The sequence below is a fragment of the Onychostoma macrolepis genome, chromosome 07 (assembly GCF_012432095.1).
Source record: "Onychostoma macrolepis isolate SWU-2019 chromosome 07, ASM1243209v1, whole genome shotgun sequence".
NCBI lineage: Eukaryota > Metazoa > Chordata > Actinopteri > Cypriniformes > Cyprinidae > Onychostoma > Onychostoma macrolepis.
The window spans coordinates 8037128-8064412 of record NC_081161.1 but is presented as its reverse complement, the minus strand read 5'-3'; the positions used below and the strand labels follow the sequence as shown (position 1 = coordinate 8064412).

At 37.0% G+C, this 27285-nt stretch overlaps 1 protein-coding gene across 12 annotated transcripts in view; it reads left to right on the top strand.

Annotated features, from left to right (window-relative positions):
* mical2a (microtubule associated monooxygenase, calponin and LIM domain containing 2a) overlaps window positions 1-27285 on the top strand; it is a 61731-nt gene that overhangs the window by 16242 nt on the left and 18204 nt on the right. For all 12 annotated transcript variants that reach the window (XR_009271954.1, XM_058781191.1, XM_058781189.1 and 9 more), the window contains exons 2-13: window positions 1383-1745; window positions 8765-8972; window positions 10233-10349; window positions 13418-13519; window positions 16453-16608; window positions 17032-17132; window positions 18686-18943; window positions 19062-19177; window positions 19451-19577; window positions 20546-20636; window positions 24676-24823; window positions 25834-26033. Coding sequence is in view for 11 of the 12 variants with exons in the window: in XM_058781191.1 (XP_058637174.1) it covers window positions 1485-1745; window positions 8765-8972; window positions 10233-10349; window positions 13418-13519; window positions 16453-16608; window positions 17032-17132; window positions 18686-18943; window positions 19062-19177; window positions 19451-19577; window positions 20546-20636; window positions 24676-24823; window positions 25834-26033 (1885 nt within the window). In the remaining variant the exon portion in view is untranslated. The remainder of the gene's footprint in view (window positions 1-1382; window positions 1746-8764; window positions 8973-10232; window positions 10350-13417; window positions 13520-16452; window positions 16609-17031; window positions 17133-18685; window positions 18944-19061; window positions 19178-19450; window positions 19578-20545; window positions 20637-24675; window positions 24824-25833; window positions 26034-27285) is intronic.

Here is a 27285-nt window from a genome sequence, read left to right as displayed (position 1 = left end):
GTGTGTGGCCTCCTGCCTTAGGCAATAGTATAGTATGGCAACCTAAATTGCAGTGGATTAACAAAAAAACAACAACTGCATTTTATATTGTTTTTCCTGGCAATGACGTCAATGAGTGTCAAAGATAAAGATAAAAAATGTTTAAAATGCAGGTGCAAGTCCTTAGAAATGTACTCTTTGTATTTATGGTTTAAAAAACTTTTATACATTTTTTAATCAATAGTAATATACAATCTTATCTTAATCAATAGTAATATGAACATTTTATATATTTTATTTATATATTTTATTTTACCTGTATAATAAATTGGATATGAATGAATATTTTATATATATATATATATATATATATATATATATATATATATATCATACTTTTTGGTGTATCATATGACATTTTACACTGTGAACTAACCTTGCATTTTCATAAAAATCGCATTTTCATAATTTCATGTTGGTCTCATCACATGACTTTAATTTGGCAGAAAAAAAATTTACTGTATTTATTTTTACTTTTGTATTATTTTCTACGAAATTATAATAAAATAAATGTTTTTTTTTTATATTAAGCAAACAAAGCAATACAGACATACAAAAAAAAAAAAACAAGAGAAAAAAAAAAACAAGATATGTACCAAGAAGATGCAATTGTGGTAATTATGCTAGCGTATGGAGAGGCAGTAGGAAGAGGAGGTAAACAAACAAACACATATATACAATTATACACATACTTACAAAAACATATATATAATATAAACACCTAAAAAAAAAAAGAATGTTTGAAAGTCTGACGCATTGAAGGATTTTATGTTTATGCTATTTAAACATTTTTTTTATTATTATTAATTATTATTATCACCAATAACAATTTATTAATATTTCCCCCCTCCCCCTGCCACAAAAAATAAAAATAAGTAAATAAGTAGATGAGTAAACAGAAAGAAAGAAAAAAAATATGAAGATAAAGAAGAGAAGGAAAATTTACAGAGACAAATGAAACAGAGGAATAGAGAAGAAAGAGACAAGTTTTGTGAAGGACGAGGGATTCTGTTGTTGAGTTGTTGTTGACTGGTTTAAATGACTTCCTGCTTTGTATGCACGTTTCATTGGAATATGGGTCCACCAGAATACTTTGGCGAGACCTTCCAGATCATTGTTGCATGACCTGGTTGTGTCTTTGTCCTGGGTGTTTGGATATTGTCAGAGTGACTCACTCACTGTTGTTGTGCAGTGTGTGCTTTTAAGACAGGTATCATATCTTATCTAGAAAGAATAAAAAACAAAACAAATGAGCATCATGCCATTGACCTAACTTGAATGGCCAAGCCTTATACATTTTTTTTAAATATTCAAATTAATAGACATTTCATTCTTTTATTCAGATTTAACCATGAGTGAGGAGACTGAAGTGTGGGCGTAGCTGTCCAGTGGAACAAGGAGAAAGATATCACAAGCACAGCATCCACACTCCCACATAATAGACCATGGGTGAAGCCGAAAATGAGAAGAACCAGGCAGGACGGCTATTTGAGAATTTTGTTCAGGCCACTGACTGTAAAAGCACCCTGCAGGCCTTCAATATTATGTGCAGTTACCTGGAGCTTGACCCTCTGGAGCACAGCACCTTCTACAGCAGCCTGAAAAGCATGGTGACCTGCTGGAAAGCCAAAGCCCTTTGGAGCAAGCTGGACAAGAGAGCCAGCCACAAAGAGTACAAGAAAGGCAAAGCCTGCGAGGGCATTAAGGTAAGCTTGCAAAAAGCCAAGACAATAACAATTCTGGAATATGTTATGACGTTTAAATGAGCTGGCAAACCTTTGTTGAGATCTTTATACACCAAACATTTAGGTTGTTTATAGATTCCATCTAAGATTTGCCCTGATTTTGGGCTATGAATTTTGTATGCTATGATATCATTATATATAACATCATGGACACATGTTGTTCGTTAGACGAGTGCTCTGTGACTCTTTTATTGTAGCTTAATTGTGGTGTGTGGTGAGGCAAACATCTACTATTACTCATACTATAACACATACAGTAAGTCACACATACTGTAAGTCGCCCTGCATCATTTGTTAACTGATAATGAATCATAACATTGTGTGAATTTTCTTATGACAAATTGATTTATTGTCACCAGAACACCCTAGCAACTGCCACCTTACCGCCTTAGCATCCACCCAAGCATTGCACTATCAAGGTGTCGAGTTTAAACGGATAGTTCACCCAAAAATGCCATCATTTTATCACCCTCAATATACGAGTTTTACATGCAAGAACAAATCTCAAGCACGGACATTTCAGCTTATGTTTACCATATTAGATTCATAGAAATCAATCATTTTTCATCAGAAGACTTGGATTACTGGTAAAACTTTAGTACAGGGACCAATTCTCACTATTAACTAGTTGCTTATTAGCATGCCTATTATTAACATATTGGCTGTTTATTACTTATAAAGCACATATTCTGCATGACCATATTCTACACCCCTAATCCTACCCAATACCTAAACTTAACAACTACCTTACTAACTATTAATAAGCAGCATATTAGGAGTTTATTGCGGCAAAAGTCAGAGTTAATGGTTTGTTAATAACGAGAATTGAACCTTAAAATAAAGTGTGACTGGATTACTTTTACAATGTCTTTATTTCGTTTTTTTGAATTTTGGTTGTGTTGACTTTCGATGGATAGACAAAAATAAGCAGAAAATATTAAAAATATGGATGCATGGATGGATTTTTTTTCTGAAGATAAACAGATGTCTTTGGAATGACACGAGGGTGAATAAATGCAGAATTTTCATTTTTGGGAGAACTATCCTTTTAACTTTAGTCATAATATCCCTGCAGATCATTTTTCAATGTACCTGACACTTAAGTTTATATATCAAAAAATCATAAAGATAAAACAAATTCCTGTACATTTCCACAACCTGTCTCAAAGGGCCCTCGAAGGGCCCAGAGACAGCATCACTCAGCAGATCTGATTATTTTAGAAGATCAGACTCTTGTCTTGTTCATTATGAGAACTTCCCCCTTCTCACACACACACACACACACACACACACACACACACACACACACACACACTTTGAAAGGCTGCATGGAATCAAGCTCAGCTTATTGTTAGTGAGCGTTTGAAGTGTTTCAAAGAGAGCATAATTTAACAAGTTCACTTCATACGTACAATAAACGGCCCACTAACGCTTCTGATGTGAAGGAGCGTAATTATGCAGCTCTTTTTAGAGTGCAATTTACCTCTTTGTAATAAAGATGGTAATTATATACAGTAATCCTGGCGAAGGGCTGTTCTGCACACTTTAATCAAAGCCAGAACAGTGTTGCCTAATGGCACTGGTTCAGACAAGCCAGGCATGCTGTAACTTTAAAATGGTTCATTATTTAAATACTTGCATTAAGCATCGGACCCTTACTAGTCCATCACCATTCATCAGACAAACAGCTTGTCGCATCTCAAACTCATGCCATTGGTTGAGTCGGAGGCTGACTTTGTGAATTGCAGCAACAGACAAAGCAATGTTTTGAAAGCAACAGAGAGTGTCTGCTCTCATCTGGAAGCCAACCTTCAAATGGCTTACTTAGTTAATTCTGCACATTAAACAGGCATTGGAAAGGTGTTTTAACATCCTGATGAATAACAGACCATCTGCCCCTTCATCCTGTTGTGACTTGAGTTGAGTTGGGGGAAAAAAGGTGTGGTTTAGGAAGACTGACACGATATCACTGCTCACCAGCCTCCAACTGTCTGCCAGATTCACAGTCTGTGCAGGATATGAGCTCATTCTCTCTTTATCAACCTGCAGGACAGCTCAACTGCCTGTTTTATTGTTTTATACTGGCTTTATTACCACTGCAGAGAACTCAGAGGCTTAATCTAAAAGTTTAGACATTCACTGCAAACAAAATATGCTAAAATAAGGTTACACTTTATTTTGATAGTCCACTTTAGACATTCTACTAACTATAAGTAACTTTGTAACTACATATCAACTAACTCTCATTAATTTGCAACTACATGTCTACTAACTCTCAGAGTAGACTGTTAGGGTAGGTTTAGGGTTAGTAAAATAAGTTGACATATACTTGCAAAGTTTCTCATACTCAGTATGTTGTATGTTACGGACCCGTCAAAATAAAGTGTTAGAAGATATTAAGCAGACAGTCTACTAATACTCTAACGACTGCTAGTTGACATGTAGTTGCAAAGTTACTTACTTTTAGTAGAATGTCTAAAGTGGACTACCGAAATAAAGTGTTACCTAAAACAATTTTAACACAGCCAGTGAGTGTTTTTGTAATTCAGGCAGTGATATATCTGATTCCTGTATCATTCTTATTAACATATGTAAATTTTGTTTAGTGATTACTACACAGGTTTCAGGAATACTTGATTCTGATTGTACACAATTCTAGCAGTGTTAGTTTCATGTCTTTTTTATTAGTCGTTTTTTTTCTCACATAATTTTTTAAAAATTATTATGTTTTTGAAGCAATAATAAGTCTCTTCTGCTCACCAAGGCTGCATTTATTTGATCAAAAATACAGTAAAAACTGTGAAATATTATAAAAATTTAAAACAATATTATTCAGTTTTAATATATTTTAAAATGTAATTTATTCCTGTGGTGGCAAAGCTGAATTTTCAGCATCATTACTCCAGCCTTCAGTGTCACACGATCCTTTAGAAATCATCCTAAATTTGACGATGTGGTGTGCAAGAAACATTTCTTTTTATTATTAATGTTAAAAACAGTTGTGTTGCTTAATATTTTTTGTTGAAACTTTCAGGAAACTCACAGATTCTTTTGATGAGCATTTTTATGAAATAGAAAACTTTTGCTATGATCTAAAAGTAATTACTATCATATTTGATCAGTTGCATCCTTATTGAATAAATTCATTTATTCTTTAAAAAAAAAAAAAAAACTGCCCCCAAAGTGTATTTCCAAATATATATTAGCGTTTTTTAATGTTAGTTTGGTATGGCACAATGCAGTTTTATTAACACTTGATCTGTTTCACAGAATGACTCTTAAATGGATTCCCACATTGGGCAGCAGTTAAAGTTGACACAAAAAGTTTCTTTTAAATTCTTCTCATAAATTTTTGGGCTGTATTTCAGGGGTGGTGTAGTGGTTTCACCACCGGATTTTGTGGTAAATACTTGGAGCCGTTCCTCAGTCTGAGCAGTGTGAGCTCCTGACCCAGACTCTGTGAGCTCATGCGAAGAAGCACTGTTGGGAAAGTCAAGTTCTTCTCTTTGTGTATGTTTGAGCATGTGTGCAGTCTGCTAGACATATGCTTACAGCTGTGACTTTGTGACTCATGATTACTTGAACAATGTAAACAAATCATACAGTGGCATTATACGCTAACACTCATTACCAGGACTTTTGTTCCATTACACTAGAGATATCAGCCATTTCACCTGCCTTTTTTTATTCTCATACAGGCCTTAATGCTTGTGAATCTGGACTGCTCTCCTGGTGGTCTGCTTCAGTCCATCGAGCAGCTTTCTCTGGTGGTGTGATGTCTAATTGAGCAAACTGCTCAAGCAAACTGTGATCACATTGTGTGCTAGAAGCAGGATAAGTATGTGTGTCTGGGTTTAAGTTATTGGTCCTGCAGTGAGGTGGTCTCTGTTCCACTGGGCTTTGTGTAAAGTGACTGTTGGTTCAACACATACCGTGGCTTTCACCAGGAAGTCTCATCTGGCAGGTTATGCTGCCAGTTCCTGTCCTACAGACTTTTCCATGAGATAAAAGAGGCTGAACCAGCCTGAAGTGGCAGTGGTGTGATGGGACTTTACAGCAGACGTTGGCCTCTACAGTGATTGGCTGGATTTTAAAAAGAGGAAAATATGAAAATATTTTTTTATTGCTCTGAGGTTGTTTTTTTACAGATTGGGAAATGAAATATTCACAGTTATAATTATTTTTTAGTATTATATTTGTCTTAGATTTTTCAACAAACATTTGTATGATGATTATTGAGATACAATAAGGGGCCATTCACACAATTTATCTTTACGCCTCAAAACGCAAGATGCAGCGCTCAGGAATGGTTTTATAAAAAAGTGCAGCACACTTTTTGGTGGTCTGGCAAAGCGGACAACAATTTAAGACATTTTTGAGATCTCTTCTGAATTGTTTTTTCAAGTAAAAAATTTGACAAACAGGAGGTGTTTGTCTCCATTTGCTCTCAGTTTGATTTAATTAGGAAAGACCTGATTTCATTAGAAAACGTATTCGTATTTTAATAATTTGTTATTTTGCCTTTACTACGGGCAACCAAAAAAAAGTGCATGATTTTGAGCACCCACTGATGGACAGGAAACAGCTCCATGCTGACTCAACAGGAAACTTCACCTCTGGACTACTGTTCTGCTTGGTTTCAGGGTGGGGATGAGCAGAAACAAAAGAGTTATCATTGTGTTCATATCTGCTCTGACTGATGGAGCGTTTCATTAGTCTGTAGGGATGGTAAATCTTCTCCCTGGAGTGGCTGCGTGGCTCTCTGTCTTTTCTGAATAGGCTGTCTTTGTTCATTCTCTGTGGCTTTTAGTGAGGGTAAAGTCAAACAGAAACTGTGCACCTGGCCTGTCAGTCTGTGCTGGTGGTGGTAACTGGTCCATCCAGTGTAATCAAAAGCAGCAGTGCAGAGACAGACCTGTCCAGACAGTGCAGCGGCCACCTGCGTCTGCCAGCCTCATACCTGCAGCACTGATGAATAACAGATCTCCCCTTAGGCATTTAATACTTGCTTGTTTTCTCTGTACGCATTTCTCCAACCGCAATACTTTCTCCACTACTGCTATGCACTGCTATTGATACTTTCAGCACCGTTACTCACAAACATAATCCTGTTAATTCTAGCAATCTTGTTACTTCAAATACACAATTTCTATTGATTTTTTCAACCCTGTTACTCACAAATGCACAAAAACACTGCTACTGATACTTTTAATCTTGTTATACAAAATACTCAATTGTTGTCAATATTTTTCAACTCTGTTACTCAGAAAACACACACAGTCAATATTGAGACTTTCAACCCTATTATTCACAATTACACAAACACACTTTTGTTAATACCTGCAATCTTGTTACTTCAAATACACAATTTCTATTGATTCTTTCAACCCTGTTACTCACAAATTCACAAAAACATTCCTACTGATATGTTTAATCATGTTACTTAAAAATACACAAATTATGTCGATTTATTTCAACTCTGTTACTCAAATTAGACACACAGCCTATATTAATACATTCAACCCTGTTATTCACAAATACACAATCACATTTTTGTTGATACCTGCAATCTTGTTACTTAAAAATACACCATTTTTACTGATACTCTGTTACTCAAATTTTGAGTAACACACACACACACACACACACACACACACACACACACACACAGAGAGAGAGTCCTATTGAAACATTCAACCCTATTATTCAAAAATACACACATGGAGGCCTGTTGGTACATTCAACCCTGTTACACTAAAATAAACATTTTGTCGACTTCTTTTGATATTATTAACCCCATTACTCAACAGTACAAACACATTCCTATTGACACTGTCAACCCTGTTATTCACACACACAAATATATTTGTAAGTAACAGGGTTGAAACACACACTAAGCATATAATGTCTAAGTCTCTGTCTTATTTTTTTATTAATGAAAGCTGAAGGCCTTTTAATGAAATTATCTGTGCTTCTAGCAGGCTGAGATCTGAAAATAGCCACAACTGACACAGTGCCAGGGACAACTATCCACACAGGCATTGAGGTCTAAATAAACATGATAAGATCCAGGATCAGGAGGGGCTGAAACCCGAGCATATCACAATATCGATCACAGCACAGGCTGAGAGTCTTTGCTGTATGCACACTGTGACAGGAAGCGCTTGCTGCACTCACTGCTGCTTCCTTATTTTGAGGTCAATTAACCATCCTGAAGTTGGCTATGTGTGTGGGAAATCATAGGAGGGGCAGGAAATGAATAGATCAAGTAGAAAAAAAGTCACATTGTACCATCTGGGCTGAAAATGAGCTAAAGCTTTGCGTGATGTGAGTCCAATACGTGGATCTCTTCTGTGACTCAAGAATAGATTTGTGTGAAGATCATCTCTCCACATAAAAAGTTATCTCTCATCACTAGACCAGAGAGGATGAAGTCATACCCACAGCAGGCATTCTCAGACACGTCCCGAAACCTGACGTCTTGACTTCATGCATTCATACAAGCCTGATGCATGAATCATGCCTTTGATATGACAGGACTGTAATTATGAATTAATGCTGATGAAATCACACACGCGCCTCCAGTTATCGGCACTGGTTGTGATGTGGTGCTTGGATAAACATTTGCGTTAGTGCTTCCTTTTCTTTGAGCTTGTCTGCTAAGATTTTCTGCTTTCTAGGATACTTCCTGAAAGAGTGGGCAAGAACTGTTTGCTCACCACAGAGTAAAATAGGCTCCTTGAATTTCAATAAAGAAAAAAATACACAAGGTATTATAAAAGGCACAGAGGTCCTAGAGAGGAAGCGATGTCTTAGACATCTGTATTGCCTTCTTTTATATGTATTTGTGGAATCTAAAAAGCAATGAAAACAAAAGTCACCCATTTGTTCTGTACTTTCTCTGTTTTTTAAATGAAAATAGTGACCTTGGTTAAATTCTTACCCTGCTGATTCTCTGAATTTCTGATTGTAACTTTCAGTGCTTGATAATTGGAGGGGGCCCCTGCGGCTTGCGGACTGCCATCGAGTTAGCTTTCCTCGGAGCCAAAGTGGTGGTAATAGAGAAGAGAGATACATTCTCAAGGAACAACGTCCTACATCTCTGGCCCTACACCATTCATGACCTCAGGGCCTTAGGAGCCAAGAAGTTCTATGGAAAGTTCTGTGCTGGAGCAATAGACCACATCAGTGAGTTCTGAAGCAACTCCTCATTCTCTGTGTTCATTTAATCATATTATAAGCAACCTATCATAACTTCCTTGTTTATAGCAGTAGTTCCTCTTCTCATTCTTTTGATAGCCCTTCTTTTTTCTATATATGCAGTATATGTTACCTTTGTTGTGTTTATCCACAGTGATATATCAACCAAAAATCTACACTGTAAACCCTAATAAGTTTAGAGTTAAAGTCTAAACTCATTCACTCACTATAGTTATTATAATTAACTAAAACTAAAAGCATATTTGTTAATTGAAGTAAAGATGAAATAAAAATAACTAACAGTTATAAAAATAACTAGTTGCCAACTAATTTAAGTATATTCAAATAAATTTACAGCACTACAATTACAAACTGGAATGAAAAATAAATAACTAAATTACTAAAATAACTAATAATAAATAACTAAAATAACTAAATAAATTAAACCATAAATAAATAAATAAATGACAAAGAATCACATTTTTACTAGAAATAATTACTAGAAATTAAACTAATTAAAATGAAAACCGAAAATATAAAAATAAGAGCTAAATCAAAATAGTAATAAAAACTATAATAATATAAATAATACTAAAATAACACTGTCAACCTCAATTTAATTTAGTAATTGTAGCTAATCCTATTAAATTAAGTATTTAAGTGCAGTTGCAAGTAAACTCTAATTTATATATTGTTTCATTTACTTATATTGAACAAGCAGTAAATCATTAAAACAAGCTATTGCCTCACATCAACAATATATATATATATATATATATATATATATATATATATATATATATATATATATATATTCGTTTGTTTACTGTGGAAAACAAAAGAAAAGGCTGCTCTTTCCATACAGTAAAGTAGATGGCGACCAGTCGCTGTCAAGACTTATATTTCAGTTTGTTTCTCACACAAAGCTATTGTATGACTTTACAGGATTTGGAATTTATCACATTAGTCATATGAACTACATTTTTGTTGTTTTAATGTCCTTTTAGGAGCTTGACAGTCCCAGTCCCTATCCATTTTCATTGTATGGAAAAGAGACGATGATAGAATTTCCATATTTGGATGAACTATCCAAAAGATGAAGCACTAAGTGAAACTACTATCCTGCCACTCTAATGACGATATTTCTGTTCTCACATCTGTTAGTTCTATTGGTTGGTGTTTTTATAAGTGAGGCAGTGTTAGCGTGACTGTGAGGCTAATGGTTCTTGCTCTGGCTGGGTTTGGCAGGCATTCGGCAGCTCCAGCTCATGCTCCTGAAGATCGCTCTGCTTCTGGGTGTGGAGTTTCACGTAAATGTGGAGTTCGTCAAGCTGATGGAGCCTCCAGAGGATCAGGAGAATGAGGGTGAGACTGACGGCCCCAGATGCAGACTAGACGTCAGTCGAAAGTTTGGACACACCTACTCAATGTTTATTATTGCTACTTCTAGAATTGTAAACATTTACATTTGGCAGACGCTTTTATTCAAAAGTGACTTACATTGCATTCAAAGTACACATTTGACATTTTTATCAGTTCTTGCTTTCCCTGGGAAATGAACCCATGAACTTGGTGTTGCTAGCGCCATGCTTTGCTGTTTTTGGCTACTGAAAAGAAGATAACAATACTATAAAAACAACACAGATGGTAATATAAGGTCATGTAGCCATCACGAAATGCTATTTTATATATTTGCTTCTTCAAAGTAGCTGTCCTTTGTTTGGATAATGGGTTTCAAACCTTTATGATCCGTTTGTGAGGGTCCCCCTTTGTAAAAGTTATGTATGTATGAAAATACAAATATTATAAATATGTGTCATAGACAGATATTCTGATTTCATCAGAAATTAATTTAAAATAATTTAATAATTTAAAAATAAATAAATAATGAGAGTAAAATAACAGTAAAATAATTTGGGATCTAATGCTTTCTGAACAGTGTTTAGAAAGCAAAATGAACCAAAAATAATGTTTTGTTTTGTTTTGCTTTGTAGCATTCCCTTTGTGGACCCTGTTGATCCTGGTGATCCACTAGTTTGAAAACCACTAGTCTTGGTTCCAGATAGATATTGGCTGCATTTAAAATCGCATACTTCCCTACTATAAACAGAATGTGACAAAAGAAGTATGTTTGAATTTACAGTACTCATAAAAGAGTAGGCAAAAAGTATCCGGATGACCTACTATTTCCAGTGGGATTCTGAAGTGTGCATAATATGGACACTTTACTATCCCATGAGGCCACGGGAGAGAATTTGTGAATAGCAGTAAAGTGAGGCAAGTAACACTAATAGGTCATGTGAGAATGTAGTACATCTAGATTATATTCATACTACACACATTCATACTAACATGTTTTTTTAGCAGTAGCAAAGTAGTTACTTATCCAAAATAAGTTCCTACTCAAGAGAGTATGCGATTTCGGATGCAGCCATTATATCACCTTCCTGAGCTGTGTCATGGGATGATATTTTTTCCATTATTGGAAGAGTTCACACGTATGCTAGACACTTTTTGGCTGCTATTCCTTTAATATCTGCTCCCTCTTATCCATTAAAACTAAATACTTGATTTTATTTAAAATGTCTTTGTTAATTATAAGAAACATACATTCAGTACATTCAGTCAAGTGTGTCCAAACTTTTCACTGGTATTATAAATACTTTTCAGTCTGCTTTCTAAGCCTGTTTATAACCAGAATACCCATATATCCCACTACTTTGATTGAACTTAATATCCCATAGTTTTATTAGACACCACATAAGCTTGAGTATTGAAATGTTAATCTATACTCATCTTGATGGATCTGGGTTCTTTTGATTTTGCTGTCTCTTTATTACAACATTTTCTTTGGAGCTGTTTAAGGTTTTCTGGGCTGGTCTGTCATTACCAGGAAGATGAAGGGATGGAGTGCTTCCTGCCTCACTATAATAGCTGTTTCCATGACAACCAAACAACACCTGCAGAGCTGTTAATGTAACTTTAATGCCCATGGAAAAGTGTTCAGATCCACTTCACTCTCCCCTCCTGCATCCAAGTCTCATTTTATGACTACATAGCATGCATCGCGTTCACCCGTTACACACCGCTCTGCTATCTCATTTCAGAAGATTTTTAAAGATCAGAGAAAGAAGAAACTGATTAGTTGATCTTGATAATTAGAAACACAACTCAAAGGTCCAAGGAGTGTGTTTCCATATGTGGCCACTTTGGTCATCTATGGTAGAACAACATTGCGTAAGCTTCTCCCCTAGACTTCTAGACCATTGGCAATCTATCTTTCTCCCTTCAACAGCAATGACAGCAGGCAGATAAAAACAAAAGTGCTTTCTAAATTAAGAATGTGTTATTGCTGTGACCCAGTACTATGGCCTTGAGCGAGACTCATGATCCTAGATATAGTTCAGTTGGATCTCAGGTTCTCAGCTTGTATGTGTTAAACAATTTTGGTTTATTTTGCTTTTAAGTTGGACTCTAAATGTTTGACATTGATGGTTGGCTTTTATTAATAATAGCCGTTTTATTAATGAACTTGCTGTGACTGCATGTTTCTGGAATGCATGTTCTTGGCACGATTGCATAATGCATACATGAGTAACATAACCTGGTCTTGTTGAAATATGTAGCTGTTAGAAAAATATGTTTTCATTTAGCAGATTATTTTCATTTTAAACAACCTGCGGTTCACTTACAGCAAGAACAGTTTGTCAGAAGTAAACTTAGGTGAAGTGTATTGAAATATTTTGATATTTTTATTTATTGTCCTATCGCTCCACCCAGCTCCTGTCCTCCTCAGAGGAAAAAATATTGCTCAGATGTTGCTTGGGAGATTTAATGAGTTCCCAGTTTTGTTTCAACTCTTAGATGCTTCTGAAATTTCTTTGGAGAAATAAAAATAGAAACAACAGAGTTAATTGTTGGCATGCTGTAAAAATAAAGAGCTATAAAATTAATGTGGATAACAGCTCAGATAATTATGTTTTTGGAGTTTAGTTGTTGTGAAGATCGCTTCTCAAACTCAAGAGTAAACTTGGAGATTACTAGAGTTTCTTTTCTTAGTAGAATCATCTGAAAAGCAAGATATGTCTATTTTTAATTCTCCTAACAAATGAGTCAATGCCTGGCATGCAGTAAGAGTACAGAGCTATGAAATTAAAATGGTAGCGGCGCAGATAAAGAAGTCTTTGGAGAGTTTGATGAGAAATGTTTGAGATCATATTTAAAACACAGACTTTTGCAGAATTTGACAAATCTGAGCACAGTTTGAGACACCGTTGAGATCTTCTCTGAAACTCAAGAATACTAGTGTCATCTTCTCAGTAGAAACATCTGAAAAGCATCGAAGAAATCTCATTGTTCTCTAGGAGATATTAAAAAGATCTCAATTGTGATTTGTCACTTTTGCAGCTGAATGATTGCCTTTGTTTCTGCAGGGCCGGGTTGGAGGGCAGAGATCCGGCCTGCGGATCATCCTGTGGCCGACTTCGACTTTGATGTGGTGGTGGGAGCCGATGGGAGACGAAACTCTTTAGAAGGTATGAGCTCAAATGGGTAAAGATGATGCAATCGCTGCTCATGAGAAATAAAATGTAAAACCTGCCATGCTGAATTACATATATTATGTGAACTATCATAAACACACATGCAACCCTCTGTTTGCACAGTAACTAAGAGGCTATAATAATCTTTGCTCTATGATTACAAACTGTTCTAGAAGTTACTAAAATTGTACCTCACTAAAATATGATAGCTTGTACATGAAAATAGCATGTCATATGCTCTTTCAAATAAAATAATAGCACACTTCTCAACAAGTCACACAGTTCATCTAGGGCACAAACTATGAATTTGAGCAAAATGGCAAATGTAGAATTTACTGAAAATCTACTGAAAATCATGTAGATGAGTTTGTTTCTTCATCTGAACAGATTTGGGGAAATTGAGCATTATATTACTTGCTCACCAATGGATCCTCTGCAGTGAATGGGTGCCGTCAGAATGAGAGTCCAAACAGCTGATAAAAACATCACTATAGTCCACAAGTAATCCATACAGCTTTTCAGTTTACAAGAAATTGACAATGCACTGGAGTCGTCTGGATTACTTACTTGTGGATTATTGTGATGATTTTATCAGCTGCTTGGACTCTCACTCTGATGGCACCCATTCACTGAAGAACATCCATTGGTAAACAAGTGATCCAAATTTCTAAATCTTTTCCGATGAAGAAACAAACTCATTTGCATCTCGAATGGCACATTTTCAGCAAATTTTCATTTTTGGGTGAACTATTCCTTTAATCAGCACTAATAAAACTTCTTCAGATATAATCCAAAACCTCTCTTTGTTGCACTTTTTCTATCATTAAAACAACCTTAAAATTTGGCCCATGCTCTTGGCCGAAGTGCCTAGAATGGATTGTTTCATCCAAGAAGGTTATTAAGCCATAAAATCAAGTTCTGCTGTGTAAAGTGATACTGCATGATGTCACCAGCCGCCCACCGGTTATATATGAGATCAGCGAGTCAACATGTGCTCTTGAGGAGTTCTCAAGGTTTCTGAACACTTTTCAGCTGATGATGTGTGTCCGTTGGACTCTGTTTTCCAAGTTCGTCATCTTTGTGCTTATCCCTAATCAGATGCTTTTTCCTAAAAAGGCCATTTGTGGGGCCTTCCAAACTATGAGATGTTAGCTCATTGCACAATTTTGAGTAACTTCAGGGAAAAACAAACCCAGCTTGTTTTGGACATTAAGTGAGCTAGTTCAGGACGTCTAGGGAAAGTTAAATTTATCCCAATCTGAGGCAGAGCAGCGGTCAGACGAATGCAGCTGAATTTGGACCGAATAACGCAGATGACGAAGAGGAGAACTGATGTCTTAGTGAGTTAACAACATGGCAGTAATGGAACAGTTCTGGCTCTTAATCAAATCTGTGTCTGTTTGTAGAGAAGCTCTGTAGAGCCTCATACATTATTTTGCAGGATGAGAAAGCAGAGCCAATTCTCCACGACCCAAGTCAACCCACTCAACAGCCATTAAAAATGAACAGCTTGTGCCGTTTTTGTAAAATTTGCCAGGCTGGGATGAACTTATTTGGCTAATGCATAAAGGCACTTTATGTTCCTGTTTTTGTAGGCCTCTAACACATCTTTATCAGGCATGATGCAATACAAATCTCTCTCGAGTCAATCAGAGTATCCAAAAAATAAAAAAAATACATAAACAGAACATTTATTCGATCTCTTTAAGGATCAAATTATTCTTTATTTGAGTACAAATATTCTGAAAAGGCAGTTTTTGCCTTTTTATTTGTTGTGCATATCAGCAGTGTCTTAGGAAATCTCTAGATCCATACAAAATGCATAAGGGCTTTAAAAACAACAGATGAATATTATAGGAATTTGCAACTGGAGAGATTTACTTCACATATTCAGTGATTAAAGGGATAGTTCACCCAGAAATCATTTGCAAGTTGTGTTCATGATGTTACAAAATTCCAGCATCTCCACTTAACCTGTCCACATGCATTACAGAAAATAATGTTTTGAAAGTCCTCAATTTAAAAGGCAATTTCAAAAATCTCAGTTTTCAATGACCAACCGCAAAATGCTGCTAATGTGTGGAAAGAGGCTAAAATGAATAGAAAATATTTTCAAAAATATTGCAACTGTGCAGACGAAGCCTTGGTAGGCTGTGAAATATCAGCCCATAACTGTTCATTAATCATCAGCTATCTTCAAGTCAAATCAAGTGTTATATTTTTGTCATTGATATACTATGTTTGTTAATATTTTGAATTTGATTTTATTTTTATATGTTTTAATTTTTCAAGTTTTAGTTTGAGTTTATTTAGTTTTAGTTATTTTAGTAATTCAAGTTAAACTAAATTAAAATGAGAACTGTTGTCTTGGCAACTAGCTAAAATAAAATAAGTTTAAGTTTTTAATTTTATTTCAAGTAATTATTTTTTAATTTAGTTTTAGTTAACAATAATACTACTTAATAAAAATTCAATTTCAGCTTTGAGGCAGCTCTATATTAGACAATAGTGTCATAATTCAGCTCAATTTATTTCAGTGTTGTTTCAGTTCAGTTTAGTAAGTTTCGATGTTGTAAAGTTTGTCATTATCCAGCTTAATTAAGTCTTAATTCAAATTTTCTCATTCAATAGTGTCAATACAGTTAAATTGATATATTACTTAATATATATATATATATATATATATATATATATATCTATCTATCTATATATATATATCTTCAGATGGGCAGTATTCAGTGTGGACTTTGCCTTTGGTTTAATTGAGCATCTGTGAACCAAAAATAATGGGCTTGTAATACTGGTAGAGTGGCATGTTTGTGTTGCATTCGTTTACTTCTATCAAACACGAGGAAACAAATGCAACGTTATAAACTTCTAAACCCTTCCCCCCCTTGTTTTTCCTCCTTCTTCTCTCTCTTTCTCAGGGTTCAGGAGGAAGGAATTTCGTGGAAAACTGGCCATCGCCATAACAGCAAACTTTATCAACAGAAACACCACCGCTGAGGCAAAGGTCGAGGAGATAAGTGGAGTTGCCTTCATCTTCAACCAGAAATTCTTTCAGGATCTCAGACAGGAAACTGGTGAGCAATATCTGCCACATTAGCCACTAAAAATACACCACATTAGTCTAAACTAAGCATCCAGCTCCCTGGATATTAAAGAAATATCTCCCAACCATCTCAACTATGTACTTTCACCTCTTCCTGCGATGTTTTCCATAAGCGTGTCAGTGTTATCTGCTGGTAGGAGTGGCCATATTTCAGTTATCGTCCTCTTGCTCTGATTTGTCACGTAAATGTTTATCCTCCAGGGATTATGGGCTTCCTCCCTCCAAACTCTTACGTATGCTTTGTATACCTGTCGTGACTCGTACCCCTTTGAAACTGAATTCCTTTAAAATCCTGTATTAAACTCACTCTGACCTCATGAGATTCGTTTTGTCATGTTACAGGCATGAAGATGTTACAGATTTAAGTAATACCACAATTTTGTCTCTTTCGTAGGGATTGATCTAGAGAACATCGTCTACTACAGAGACAACACACATTACTTTGTCATGACAGCTAAGAAGCAGAGCCTGCTGGACAAGGGTGTCATCATTCATGTGAGTTGGTTGCTTTTCTCTGTGGCAAGTGTTGAGTCAACTATTTTCCTCAGCTTCCTGCAAGATGGAGGGACCAGACGCCTAAAAACACAAGAAGAGTGCAGAGGCTTATAAACACTCCTAAGGAGCACATATTTATCAGGGGGAGAGAGACACAGTCACAAACGCTCTCTGGTACTCTGAGTTCTTGGGCCTCGTTGTTGACGCACATTAGGGTTGTTGGCACTGTCTGTGCTGATCTGATTCACGCAGTGAGTCAAGTGCTAGAACTGAGTGTGCGGCTGACAGTCTTCACCTATTTTGGATTGTGACCAGCTTTGGAAAGTCATTCAATATTTCCTCAAGCCCTTTTTTTACACTGTCTGAAGGCAGATATTTTATTTAGTGTCTGTTTTGCAAAGATCTGGATTTTTCTATTCAAGATGAAGTGTGTAATTTCTGCACCACTATAGTGCCACCCCCAGTATGTGTATATGTACATATATATAAAATATTGATTTCTTTTTCGTTGATATATTTTATTTGATATATCAAAATATTTAAGCATCCTAACAACAAGATAAATTTACTTGAGGAACAAAGTTGCATAAGATATTAAAACTTATTTTCAGATAATAGTTTTTTGTTTGTGTGTTTTTGGTGTTGTTTTTACTAGCATGCATGTGTGTGTGTGTGTGTGTGTGTGTGTGTGTGATTTTGAAGAAGTACACTACTATATTCTACAAAAGTTTACATTTAAGGACTTGAAAATGTGGTGTACTCATCAAGAAATAAAATATTTTACTTAGATCTTGTTAACATGTGAGTGTACATATCTTAATATTTTCAATATTAAAATACAAAATCATTTTAAAATACGTTTTTAGTGATTGTACCACGATTTTACAATTATATCCTTCAAATTGAATTGAGCATTTTACAGCCTGAACATGAATTAGTCATTTTACATGCTAAAATCTGATTATCTGATATTTTAAGACTTACTGACCTTGACCCAGACTCATAACTGTATTTGTGTTTCCTACATGTTTCTTCATGTTTGTCACACTACATGACTTTCATTTTATTTGAAACATTTATAATATTTTTAACAAAATTGTTTCACTGTTTAATTTTTCTAAATAATAATATATTAATAAATAAATAATATCCTTTTAATAAGGCCTAAATGCATACTTTTCTATTTATTTTGAAAATAGCCATCTTGACCCTTAAACTTAAAAAAAAGTTAGTTTTTTTCCCCTTTGGTTAAAAAGTGTTTTAGTCTTGATGATCTGTCTCCATTCTTGTACTGAATAAGAATTTTTACAGTTTAATTACTCAGTCATCAAGTCCCAACTTATGTTTTTTTTTCTCATAATATCTGTTTCAAAAATATCATATTTCAGAAGTGAGATGCATTGTAAATGACGTTTCATGTTGACCAAAGAACCAGCTCACAGCGCATAATCTGTCAGTAGACATTAGTTTTGAGTTGCTAGCAGTCAGTTAAGTATCACTGAGTAAACATTCTGTATGTTTGGTGTGGTAACAGAATGTTTTGTATTGTGTAGGATTATATCGACACCGAGGCACTGCTGAACAGTGAGAACGTGAATCAAGAGGCTTTGCTGGCATACGCACGAGAGGCAGCCGACTACGCCACCCACTACCAGCTGCCCACGCTGGACTACGCCATGAACCACTGCGGTCAGCCTGATGTGGCCATGTTCGATTTCACGAGCATGTACGCCTCAGAAAGTGCTGCTCTTGTCCGGGAGAGGTTTGGTCACAGTGTGCTGGTGGCACTAGTGGGAGACAGTCTTCTAGAGGTGAGGAGGATACATTACTGTGTAGTTATACTTAAATAATCATTCTTGTGTTTATTTATATTTATGATTATTAGGTTTGATTCTGTTGACGTGATTGTGGTTGTCTGTCTTACTGTAGCCCTTCTGGCCTATGGGGACCGGCTGTGCCCGCGGCTTCCTGGCAGCCTTTGACACGGCTTGGATGGTAAAAAGTTGGGCGCAGGGTAGAAATCCACTCGAGGTGCTGGCAGAGAGGTCAGTGAAGGTCAAATTTAACATGCGCAAACAATAAATGCACAAACAGTCACATAGCTCCATATGAATATGCCACCATGTTTTCATCTATAATATATGACTATTTGGTCATACTAAAAGGATGAATGAATAAATAAATCAGTAAATCAATATATATATATATATATATATATAACTTTTTTTTTTCAGATTTCAAAGATGTTGAAAGTGTTAATGCACTTAAAATACTATTAATAGCTTGTTTATGTAGTTGTTTTGTTTTTATTCTTCTAGGGAGAGTCTGTACCGATTGTTACCTCAAACAACACCTGAAAACATCGGCAAAAACTTTGATTTGTACTCCATAGATCCAGGAACACGCTATCCCAACCTTAATTCAAACTGTGTCAGGCCACACCAGGTGAGATGACATTACTCTCTGTGCACAGTAGGCCTATATTGTCATTAAACAATCACATGGTAAAATCACTGCAGTTCACAACCTCAAGTGAGTTATTGCTTTTATAAAGCAACAGTGACAATGAGGATAAATAAACTAATACACTGCTGCCCAAAAGCTTGGAATAATTATGTTTTTTTTAAATATTTTTGAAAGAAAGTCTCTTATGTTCAGCAAGGCTGCATTTATTTGATCAAAAAAAGTAATATCATATGTAACAGTAATATCGTGCAATATTATTGCAATTTAAAAAACAAAAACAAATGTATTTTTACTATATTTTAAAATGTAATTTATGATGGCAAAGCTGAAATTTTGCAGCCTCAGATTTTGCTGCTTAATATTATTTGTGTAAACCTATACCGATACCATTCATTCAAGTCTCAAGGTACTGTAAGTAATATATTAAATAAAAAATAAATGTATATTTTTACATATATTTTGACAGTAAATACATTTATAATGTTTATAAAGTATCCCGATAAAATATTAAGCAGCCAAAACTCTTTTCAACATTTATAATAATTTGAACCAGTATTAATAATTGAGCACAATTAATAATAACTGAGTACCAAGTCAGCATATTAAGGAAATGCAGCCACTTCTTTAATAAACATTAGTCTTTTTTAATCTAAAAATTATTCCAAAGTTTTGACATGCGCTGTATGTAAACACAGCAAATAAATAAACTAGCCTAACTGTAGTTGCCAAGCAAATTGGCACATTAATATAGTAAAACAGGAATATGCAAATCTGCTTTGCTACCACAAATGCCTACAGACAATTTAAACTGTTAACTATTTTTGTTGTTGTTGTTCAACAAGGCTTTAAACCTGGCTCATCCAATCAGAATTTAGAGGTGTAAATATCAATTTTATACATTCACTCTCATTGAAACTATCATTATTGTTTATTTTTCTCCTTTGTAGGTCCGCAACAACTATATCTGTGGAGAGATGAAGTCGTGCTCTCTGGAAAGGGCCGCCACGATACGCCGCCCTGTCAACTTGGCCAGGCGAGGTTAGAAGAAACTTCTAATCAGTCTAACACAGATCTATAATTATCCTCTGCTTTTACTTGAGTGCACCATCCAAGAATTCCTCAAGAGTTACCGCCACTGTATATGAGAGCTGAGATTTGCATATGATAATCATAGACAACAGGCAAGTAACTCAAGTTAAGACGAGTGTTTACAGCATTCCCACCTTCTGCAGATAACAGACAGCTCCTGTTTTAGGAACGTTCTCAAAACAGCAGAGCGAGCCCACTCCTCCCACGATGTGGCAGGTTCAGGGAGAGGCAGAATTTATTTCTGCTGAGGGAATTCGACCCAGACTGAGATTTGTTATTACATACAGAGCCAAAGTGAGAAGATTACTACCCTAAGTAAAGAGTAAGGAACGCTCCAGACATGCTGCTCAGAGGAATCGTTCACTCAAAAACTGGAACTTCATTATTTACTCACCCTCAAACTTGTATGATCTTCTTAGTTTCGTAAAAGAAGACATTTTGAATGTTCATTCTGCTTATTTCCATACAATAAAACATGATGACAGTGGGCTATAAAAACAACTTTTATGAATTGTACAATCAAATAGATACTAAAATATACACTACTGGTCAAAATAAAAAGGAATTTGTAATTATTATAAAATTTTTTTTTAAAAAGGTCTCATATGCTTAAAAGTCTGCATTTACTTAACTGAAAATACAGTAAAAATGGTGATACTGTGAAACCATTTACAATTACTGTTTTCTATTTTAAATAATAAAATGTCTTTAAAAATCTTCAGAATCACATGATCCTTCAGAAATCATTCTGATATGCTGATTTGGTACTCAATTATTATTGCTACTCTGTTTTTGTGGAACACATGGTACATCTTTTTTAGGATTATTTGATTCAAGAATTAAAAAATAAATAGAACATACAAAAACTGATAATGCTTGATAATAGTTTGAAAAGTTTCATGAGCACCGAATCAGCATATTAGAATGATTTCTGAAGGATCATGTGACACTGAAGACTGGAGTAATGATGCTGAAAATTCAGCTTTGCCATCACAGGAATAAATTACATTTTAAAATATATTCAAATAGAAAACAATTCTTTTAAATTTAGGCTATGGAAATAAATCTGCATTGTTAATCCTTTTGATCTATGATTTAAAAAATTCACAAAAATCTAACCTTTCATTGGAGAATAAGAATTTAAAATGGAGGGAAGTATCATTGTGAAATAAATGTTTTTCTCTAATACACATTGGACACAATTAACGGTACATTTTTATTCAATACTTTTTGAAACCTCCATTTGAAATCAAGCCCGCCTGGTCGCTCCGACGTCAAGCCCGCTGGCTTCGTCTCTTTTCAGCTCCAAGTTTCTCTCCAGTGTCCTGACCAGAGTTCAGTGCAGGCTCCAGCCCCTGACCAGAGTCATTTTAAAGTGTCGTTGTGTCCATAGGAACAGCTTTAGTCTTGTCTTGTCCATGGAGACTCGACTGGGGCAGGTGGCTCCTCTAGTATTGGCCGCGGAGGCCATTCCCTAGCCACCTGCCTCTACTGTCGCTGAAATGGAAGCGGTTCCTGAGTTAACCCTGTGAGGCCCCTGACTCCACGTTCAGCCCAAGGAGGGCTGCGGATCTTCCGTCATGCCCAGTAAAGGACCTCAGATTCCGAGCCTAGCCCAGTGTGGGCTCCTATTCCTGTGAATAGTCCTGTTCCTGTGTTTAGCCCACGGAGGGCCCCGGAGCCCGTAAGTTCCCCCAAGGAAGGTTTTTTTTGGCCGGTGTAGTGGCCGGTGCCGAGGGGACCTCCTGAGCTCCCTGCTCCGCCATGGCGCCCCGAACTGTCTATCTGTCCTGGAGGCCCCGTCCTGTAATCCTATCCGTGTCTGTCCAGAGTGCCCCCCTCCCCGGTGGTACTGTTACGGCGCAGGACGCGCCTTCTGGAAGGGGGAGTTATGTCAGTCCTCTGTCATGTGTTTCCCGCCCTCTTGTGTCCTTATATGGTTTTTCCTCTCCTTGTTTAGTTTGATTGTTTATGATTTTGTTCAGCTGTGTGTGTAATTATCCTGTGTATTTAGTTCCTGCCTGTTCAATTCTTTTTTGTCTGGTCTACTCGTTACTCCCGGTGTTCCTGTGTGTCTGCCCTGCCTTGTCTGGATTAAAGACTGTTTAATTTGAGTTTCCTCCTCGTCTCGTGTTCCTCGTTCCTCCCCGCTGTGTGCACCGTGACCCCACATTTTAAATTCTTATTCTTGCGAGATTGATGAGGCAAGTTCAGACACCTGACAAAGAGAAGACGTCACCTTGACTTTCATTCCAGATTAACCTTTGTACAGTATCTCACAAAAGTGAGTACACCCCTCACATTTCAGCAACAATTTTAGTATATCTTCTCAAGGGACAATACTACGCAAATTAAACTTGGGTATATTTTAGAGTAGTCAATGTGCAGCTTGTATAGCAGTGAAAATTTACTGTCCTCTAAATATAACTCAGCATATAGCTATTATTGTCTAAATAACTGGCAACTAAAATGAGTACACCCTAAGTGAACATGTCAAAACTGTGTCCAAAGTGTCAATATTTTGTAGGGGCACCATTGTTATCTAGCACCGTCTTAATCCTCCTGGGCTTGGAATTCACCAGAGCTGCGCATGTTGTTGCTGGCATCCTCTTCCACTCCTCTATAATAACATCACGGAGCTGTTGGATGTTAGACACATGGTGCTTCTCCACCTTCCGCTTGAGGATGCCCCACATGTGCTCCATAGGGTTCGGGTCTGGAGACATACTTGGCCACTCCATAACCTTCACTTTCAGCTTCATCAGCAAGGCAGTTGTCATCTTGGCGGTGTGTTTGGGGTCGTTATCATGTTGGAAGACTGCCGTTCGGCCCAGTTTCTGAAGGGAGGGCATCAGAATGCTTCTGCTTCAGAATGTCACAGCACATGTTGGAATCCATGTTTCCCTCAATCAACCGCAGCTCCCCAGTACCAGCAACACTCATGCAGCCCCAGACCATGAAGCTACCACCACCATACTTGACTGTAGGCAAGACGCACTTTTCTTGGTACTCCTCACCAGGGTGTCACCACACATGCTGGACACCATCTGAGCCTCATCAGATCAGCCTCATCTATCTTAGTCTCATCAGACCACAGGACATGGTTCCAGTAATTCATGCTCTTGGACAGGTTGTCTTCAGCAAACTGTTTGCAGGCTTTTTGTAAGCCGACTTGTTGCAGTGTGTGGCGTATGGTCTGAGCACTGACAAGTTGACCTTCCGCTTCTGCAACCTTTAAAGCAATGCTGGCAGCACTCATGCATTTGTTTTTCGAAGCCAGCTTCTGCACCTGAAGCACAGCACAAGGACCTAACATCTTTGATCGACCCTTGCGAGGCCTGTTCCAAGTGGAACCAGTCTTGGAAAACCTCTGTATGACACTGGCCACTATACTGTAACTCAGTTTTAGGTTGTTACTGATCTTCTTATAGCCTCTGCCATCTTTGTGGACAGCAACAATTCTCATTCTCAAATCCTTAGAGAGTTCTTTGCCATGAGGTGCCATGTTGAACTTCCAGTGGTCAGTATGAGAGAATTGTACTCAAATCACCAAATTTTAACTGCTCTAATATAAGATACACAAATTTGTATAGTCCTGTCAAGCAGACAAAAACATGAACATGATGAATAGGACATGTGGCTTTGCATGGTTAAACAACGTATAGCTGTTATCACTTAGAGTGTACTCACTTTTGTTGCCAGCTTTTTTGACAATAATGGCTGTATGTTGAGTTATTTTCAGAGGACAGTAAATCTTTACTGCTATACAAGTTGCACATTGACTACTCTAAAATATATCCAAGTTACATTTCTATAGAATTGTCTCTTGAGAAGATATCCTAAAATGGTTGCTGAAATGTGAGGGGTGTACTCACTTTTGTGAGATACTGTATATATTTTCATATAGCTACAGTCTCAGATTCTCAGAGTTTTTGGGTTGATCAGTTACAAAATAACATTTTTCTCTGTTTGTGTGTGTGTTTAACAGAGTCTGAGATCAGGCCGAGTCGGTTACTGACGTGGTGCCAGAAGCAGACAGAGGGCTACAGGGGTGTGAATTTGACTGACCTCACTTCCTGCTGGATCAGTGGCCTGGCTCTCTGTGCTCTCATACATCGCTTCAGACCACAGCTCATGTGAGATTCTTCTGCAGGAAACATCATCAGAACACTGTCTTTAACATTTAAAATCTGTATCTAATATTGTGATCAGTAGAATCACCTAAAGTATTGTATCTTATTATTTGATTGACACTTACATAGTGTTATGGTAGTAGTACGGTACAGTGTAGCTAGTGATATTGTACGATTACCATTGTTCATATACAGTACCATGGTATTTACATGGTACTCCAAGGTACTTAATAGAATACTGTGGTATTATCATGGTGTATGTTTAAATATTGCCATGTAATAGTGCCATGATACCTTGTGCAAAAAAACATGTACTAAACAACAATGTGTTTAGTATATGTTTTCTAGATTGTCCAGAATTAGGTAAACATGGTAGTGCCATGTCCAAAAATACATGCTAATATTGTCCATTCTAAAGGATGAATCAGGCAGTCCCTAGTAAAACAGTAGTTTACATGACACTTTGATAATGTTCATCTGATAAGTGAAACATTGGCAATGGAATTAAGTCGTAAGCACATTTAATAAATATTTGGTCTGCTTCCTGACATGCCCACAAATCACATTCTGTTTTGGCAACCATTAAAGTCAACTCTCCTGTATGTTTATTAGCTTTTGCCTTTGCACAGTTAGTTACTGTGTAATCCTAAACATGAGCAGGACATGTGAAAAGCAATTTGACCCCTTGAGAAATCGCTTTCCCATGTTACAGCTTTATTCCTTCAAAAACAGATATCCTGCTACACGATACTTATTCATCTAAACAGCGTGACTTTTAAACTTCAGCGTTCTTGGCTGAGAAAGCGTATGAACAGCATAACCATGTGCAACATTTCACAAACTTTATCAAGTGCCATTTTTCAAGTCTGTCATTTGAGATTGTCAAAAGTAGCTTAAAGAAAGCAGAGAAGTTTCACGGCTGTACATTGTCCTTTCTTTGCATAAATGTCAATAGGGCAGCTTGTTTAATTCAGGTCCCATGCTCTCTGTTCTTATCACCTTGTTTCCTGTAGTGATTACGACTCTCTCAATGAGCAAGACTGTGCCAAAAACCTTCAGCTGGCATTTGATGTGGCGGAGAAGGAGTTTGGCATTAAGCCTTTCATCACAGGGAAAGAGCTGGCAGCAGGTCAGGAGCCGGACAAGACCAGCATGGCCAACTACCTCTCTAAGTTCTACGAGCTCTTCCGGGGAACGCCTCTACCTCCCTCAGGTAGATCATGAACTCTTTCATTACAACCCTATTAGGATCACTGGCTGTGTTTGGAATGGCAAACTAGCATACTACTTAGGTAGAACACTTTATGCAGAATCAAATACACTATTGTTTACAAGTGGGTCGGTAAAGTATTGTCAGGGTTGGGGTGAAGGGATGAGGCGAGGACTCAGTGGTGCAGGAGCATGGGCCTTTATTGAATAATAAAAATAAACAAAACCAGCCAAACCAAAATACCCCGTAGGGGAAAACCAAGGCAAGGCAAGGCAAACACAAGGACACATCCACAGGAATATCGATGACGAACTGGCACAGGACTGCAAACACAAGGAGATTATAAAGGGAGCAAATTAGGAGGGTAACGAGGAAAACAGGTGGGGCAAATTAACCAATAATCAGGAAACAAGATGGGTGGGGTCAAGACAATTGACATGAGAGCACATGGCACACATAAACTAAGACAAAAGCCATGTACTCACACAAAACAAAAACACAAGCACATGGCCAGCAACACAAATCACCAGCCATGTGCTAAACAGGACACGAACACGCAGCTAATGAGAATACCCATAAGCCGCGCGTTCACACAAGACATGACAACATGAATGCATGCAGCCGATAAAAACATGAACTGCGTGCAACACAAAACAACATACACAGACAAAAGAGCGCGCGGCCGAGCAAACCCGAGACCGCACGCTCACACAACGAGACAGAACATGGAGCGTGAGTGTCCGAACCCCGACACAAAACCGAAACTCAAGACATGAGTGCCGGGATCCGAACACCACGCTCCAACACAAAACAAGGCACGCAGACGAGAGAGCGCACGGCTCGAGCACACTCGAAGCCGCGTCCCCACATAAAACAGGACAAGACGGGAGTGTCAGGGCTCTGTCACAAAACCATGAATAACACTAGACCGAAGTGACAGAACCCTGACAAGTATTTGTAATGTTTTTTGAAGTCTCTTATGCTCACCAAGACTGCATTTTTTATAGCACAAATACAATAAAACTGCAATATTGTGAACAATTATTATAATTTAATAATAATTGTCAGTTCTATATAGTATGAATGAGGTTAGTATGAATGGAATTCGGACGTACTACATCCGCCATGTTGATGTTGTCACGTGTCATGCGTCTTCACAACAGCGCGAAAATTTAAAGAGCCCACTTCACTGCGTGAACATCGTTAATGATTTAAATTCTTAACGCTTAACGAACCATCTATTTAAAGAAAGCAG